Raw genomic sequence first — 5,366 nt, 5'->3', positions numbered from 1 at the left:
GGAAGTGGAGCATCCCTTTGGTTTCATTTAGCAACCAGTTTCTTTCCTCACATTTCTATTGTTGTGGCTTTCTTTAATAAAATTTTAGGGTTTGTTCTTTATTATTTTTTTTTAATGAGTATCATTACCTTTTTAAAGCCTAATCTTCCCATAATGAAACATGTCTCAGAGGGGAAATTATTTGGCAATAATATTTGCAGGCTTCGCTCTGAAAATGAATGCAGTGCCCAAACTGCAGGGATTGTCCCTTCTGTGTTAGATCTTAAAGGCAAGAGGGAGCAAGGTGCCTGTACCCAAGGAGCTCTGCAACCCTCTGCTTCTGGGCAGCTCTATTCTGACCAACATTACATGCCATATCTGAAGAGTGCCTGGATGTGCAATGACTAAGGATGTTTCCTTGCAGACAGCCTGTTTCTAGTATCTTTGCTTAAATGGTATTTCACCAGCAGTGGGATTATTTAATATTTTATTTATTCCTGACCCCAGAGCTCAAACTCAGGCTCAGTTGAGAGCTACACACTTGTTGAGGAGATGGGCTGAGGTGCTCATGCCTCCTCTTCAGCTGCTCTGAGGGTCAGGTTTGGCAGTGGCTCAAGGTTTAGTTTTCATGATGCTTAGCAGCAGGTGAGTTCAATGCCGGCAATCAGAAAGCCTCAGCAGGAGGCTGGTGTTGGCTTCACCCTCCTTCTATACAGCTCCTTTTTTTATTTGTGCCCCTGTTTCTAAGTAAAACATCCACTCTGAAATGTCCCCATGCAAGTCAGCGAGGAGCTACTGAGGGTTTACTGAAGGAGTGACAGCTAAGTGGATGATGGTGTGGGTGCACCTATGGCTTTAGGCACTCCCCTGTGCCCCCATCTCTTGCCTGACTCAGCACAGGCAAGTCCACACCTGCCTCTGTCTGCTGCCCCACTGAGTCATAATGTGTCATCTTGAATGGCAGAAAGCACATGGAAGGAAGGGGAAAACTCTGGCAAAGCACCAAGAAGGAAGTGAGGGCAATAATGCCTGTGAAAGCTGAACTGAACCGCACACGGCGCTCCCATAGAGGTAGGTATCAGGTTGCCTGTTTTACGCAGACAATATTGTTAACATGTGAAATGTGCTAAAAGTTGTCTGATGGGATCACCTGGATATCTCACACGTTGAGTGTATCGAGATAGATGCAGAACAGATGGCCCCGCTCCCTGCACACCTTGCTGACCATCAACACGTACAGCCCAAATCTCACTGTCTTCAAAGCTGATCATGTGCAAGGGCAAAGGTTAGCCTTGTGCTACCCAGTATCTGTAGTGCACTAACACACTTTGTACACTAACTAATATATCCTGGAGAGAGAGAGTGTAGCCCAGGCTTGCCTGAACTTGTTAATGCCCCAGCAAAGCGAATCACCTGTTGTAGAGCTCAGACTCTCGAAGTTGGTTAAATTACAGAGGAAAAAAAAAACAACTGAGCTGAAATCTGATTGACAGTGGAAAGAGCCCAAAACCCAGGAACTGGCTCTGCCTAGAGCTGATAAACATGCAACAGGGTCTGCTCCTCGCTCTCATTTCTACCTTGGATGCTGCTAAGCCCAAGCGTTTCTGTTCTATGGATTAACCAGGATTGTAAGGCTTTTCATGCCTTCTTGTAGGGTTCAACAGATGTAAAGGGGAATTATCACTTCAACATGATATCAGGGCTTTTTATTTTTTTTTAAAGCTGATGGCAGATTACTAAGGCTGTATTCTTGTTTAATTTTAGTGTGTTAATTGATGGGATAATGAGCATTGATTATATGTGTTTTGGCTGCATCATTGCAATTACAGGCTCTGTTTTATTCATGAGCCAGTCCTAAAGAATGCGCTAGAGATCTAAGACAGCTTAAACCTCTCAGAAAAAGGCCCCGAATTGTTTGAGTAATGACACTCTTAGATGGAAAATTAAAGGTTCTCTTTTCCCATGCTTTTTAAGATAATTAAAATCCACGAACAGTAAGGTGGTGAACATCCTTATTCATTAGCCTTTGGTAATTTAGCTTCTACTAAATGAGGAAAACATTTTAATTCTCTAGGCCATCTGTTGCAGTCTCCTTTATGTGTCCTGTTACATAAGGACTCATCCTGGGAAGTTTTGATATCACCCTGTATCCTTTCCCTAGAAGGATGTGCTGGATGAGATGGATGGTCCCTGCCTTTCACCAGCCACAGTGGGATAAAAGCAGCTGCTCAGTGCTTTAGGTCATTCCCTGCCCAGACACCTCTAGGAAAGGATCTGCAAGGAAGTAGGCAGTGTGTTTTCTAATAGCAAAATTTGTGCCAATAAATAAAATAAAACCGACCCCTTAGCCCCACCTTGCACTGGCTGCTTTAATCCTGAGGGTTTACTAGTCCTGTGATCACCAGGTAGTGCTTCCATTATTGATGGGGCACGGCTGTGGGCAGGCTGCTTGTACAGAGCCGAGCTTGCAACCACCTGTTTGCTGTTGCTGGAGTTGCTTAGAGATCACAAACGCTGATCACAAGCGCAATGTGCGGCTGCAGAGCCAGCGTCCCCAGCACCAAGCACTACTCTGTCAACCCTGCACCCACCACGAAGAGCCCTCCGGCTACAGCAGGCATGTCCAAGCGGTGAGTGATGGCTTTGCTTTTTGCATCTATGGTGATTTCTGCTAGGAAGTCATTATCTGGGTGTGTATTCCTGCAAGTAGCTTTCTGGGACTTAACAGAGGTTACCATGCCTCTCTCTGGTAATTCAATGAGCATCTGAACAGCCCCAGCTCTGTCAGCCTGTCCTTGCAGGGAAGGGGGTCCATCCATAAGCATCCCAAGGATGTTGGTCTCCCTTGGGAAATCTTGGGATTCTGGGGGATTAAATACAGTAAAAATGAGCTAGGTCATTTACAGAGAAAGTATATGTATGCATCAGGTGACAACTGTTCCTCTCTTCTCTCTCCCTTCAGCATACCTATTTCCAAGCAGCTGGCATCAATAAAAGGTAAGGGCCTCCACCCCCAGCATTTATACATTCTGACAGTAGCTGTGAGCAGGGAGCGTATGGTCTTCCAGTTGTGGTTTAGGAGCAAGGGGATGAACGCAGCCAAATATTTTAGCCAAAATTCCAAATACATCACAAAGCTTGTGTACAGCTCTGCTGCTGATGCTAACCAGTTGGGCTATGTTTTCCTACCAGAGGTCCTTGGGAGCCAAAGCCTGCCCAGGTCCCTTTGGAGTAACCAGACAGGCCTCACCCTAACTCCTATCCCTACCCGGCATATCTCAGCTGTGATAAAACCTGCACTCATGTGTGGGACAGGAGGTATGGAGCTGGCCCACTCCATATAAAATCTAGGCTAGGTCCTCTGTGGGTATAGACACTTTCAGGCTCATTAACTTTAATGAAATGACACTGATTCCTACCTACTCAGGATGCTTCTAACAGATTCCTTTCAATTATATCACAAACTCTGCTTTTTCTGATAGGCTGTTAACTTCTTTTTCCCCCTAGCTCTAGAAAAAGGCTCAGACCTTGAAAAAGCTTTTGCTACTGCTGCACTGGTGTATAACAACTCCGCTGACCCTGAGGGCAAACTCAGCAAAGCTGAAACCAAGAACCTGCTGCAAACCCAGTTCTCAAGATTCATACAGGTGAGTGAGTTTGAGCACCCTCGTCTCTGTTCCACTGCTGTGTGTGCATCCATCCATGGGGTAATCCCAGGTGAGATGTCACTAGGCTTGGTGAGAGCATTTTTAGTTGACTAGATGTTGTCTCAATATAAAGCAAGAAAACGGGGCTCACTGAGGAGTGACAACAATAAACCACTGTTGTTACACCTGCTTGAGCTCTTGCTAATAAACTACTGTGATTGCAAAAGCAATAAGGAAACAAGCCCTTGGATGATGACAAGTCTCTGTGCATGTATGGGATAAGAAACCAATTGCAATTGATTAAGTGGCTGGTAGTTTGCCAGAGCACTGACTGGATACCAGGAGGGTCATCCCCATGCTGCAGAATTACATATCCTACCAGTGAGCAGCAGGGCATGGAAAGCTCCTCCCATCCATCTCTAAAAAACAAAAAGAGCAGGAACTTTATAAAGTGGTAAAAATACACTTGTAAAACTAGTGCCTTTTTTGGTTTGGGTTGAGGGTTTGTGTGTGTGTTGGTTGTTTGTTTTTAACCAGTTAAGTGAGAGAGATGGTTAGGACTAAAAATATTCCTGATGATAACTTTCCTTCTAAGAATAACAAGATCATATCATTGGGTGTCTCCTAAAGGCTGTGTTCTGGATTCAGATGGTTGTTCAATATTTCTGGTGGAGTTTCTTGGGATATCTTCAGGCAAAAGTAGTGTGAGAGTGGACTTGAAAGTCTGAATAGGAAGATACAAAGGCATCTTACTTTGTTGTGGGGTTTTTGTTTTGCTGGTTGGTTTTTATAACAGGTGATGCAGTAAAAAAGGAGCTTTGTGCTTAATGTTGTTTTCCTCATTGATGATTCTCCACAGGGCCAGGAAGACAAACCGAAGTACCAGGAAATCATTTCTGCCCTGGATGAAGAACCAGAGAAAAAAATTGATTTTGAAGATTTCATGGTCTCACTGGTCAGCCTCGCTCTGCTGTCTGACCTGCTGCAGGAGATCAGAAACGTGAAATCCACAAAATGATGGGTGCTTTGTAAGGAAAGCAGGGGTGAAACGCACTCAGAGCTAACGCTGAGTGTTGCATCCCTTCTGCTGTTGCCTTTGAAATGGAATAAAGCGTTGCCCAAACCCGCTACCTGTAGGTGATGTGCTGGTTGGGGCTTGTGCTGCTCCGGGAGCTGCAGCCCTGAGTGCCAATAGGGCTTCTGGTTGGCAGCCGAGAAAAATCTGCTGCAGCTTTTGGTAAACATTGGCTTGAGTTCATTCTCTTGGCAACCCTCTGCTAAGCCTGAATGGAGCTTTGTTTATTGATGCATTTGGTTTTATTTCCTCCTCCAGGATGACCAGTTCAATGGGTGACCCCTATGGAAGTAATTTCAAGTCTGGTGTTTGCAGTGGTTTGCTTGTGTGACCAAGGGATGAGATAGGTCCATGTAACCCCATGTATCCACTGAGTCCATGGTTTCATGAAAATGTGAGGGAAAAAAGCAGATAAGGGCTGGTTAAGTGAAAGGATGATGGGCAAAGAGCACCTAGTGAAACATTGGTTTGTTAACAGAGCCAGCAACCCCTTTGATTTCCTTTTCTTCCTAGTTGGAAAAGAGGACAACAACAACTATTTAGCTTTGGTACATAATTCTTTAAACAGGAAGGGGTCAAATAGTTTGGTGCTAAAAGAGGAGAAATTAGTGACAGCTGAGTAACAGGTTTTAACTCCTTGACATGAAAAAGGGTCGTAATGTTCT

General features: G+C 44.7%; 1 protein-coding gene across 1 annotated transcript; it reads left to right on the top strand.

Moving 5' to 3' along the window:
* Nucleotides 1-2,486: 2,486 nt before the first annotated feature.
* SNTN (sentan, cilia apical structure protein) lies at nt 2,487-4,756 on the top strand. The gene is made up of 4 exons (XM_015874844.3): nt 2,487-2,609; nt 2,942-2,976; nt 3,487-3,626; nt 4,486-4,756. The coding sequence occupies exons 1-4, from the start codon at nt 2,509-2,511 to the stop codon at nt 4,642-4,644; spliced, it is 435 nt and encodes a 144-aa protein (XP_015730330.2). The 5' UTR covers nt 2,487-2,508; the 3' UTR covers nt 4,645-4,756.
* The last annotated feature ends 610 nt before the right edge of the window (nt 4,757-5,366 follow it).

This window comes from Coturnix japonica, chromosome 15 (assembly GCF_054131305.1).
Source record: "Coturnix japonica strain WE chromosome 15, WE-NBRP24, whole genome shotgun sequence".
NCBI lineage: Eukaryota > Metazoa > Chordata > Aves > Galliformes > Phasianidae > Coturnix > Coturnix japonica.
This window is presented reverse-complemented; position numbering and strand designations above follow the sequence as displayed.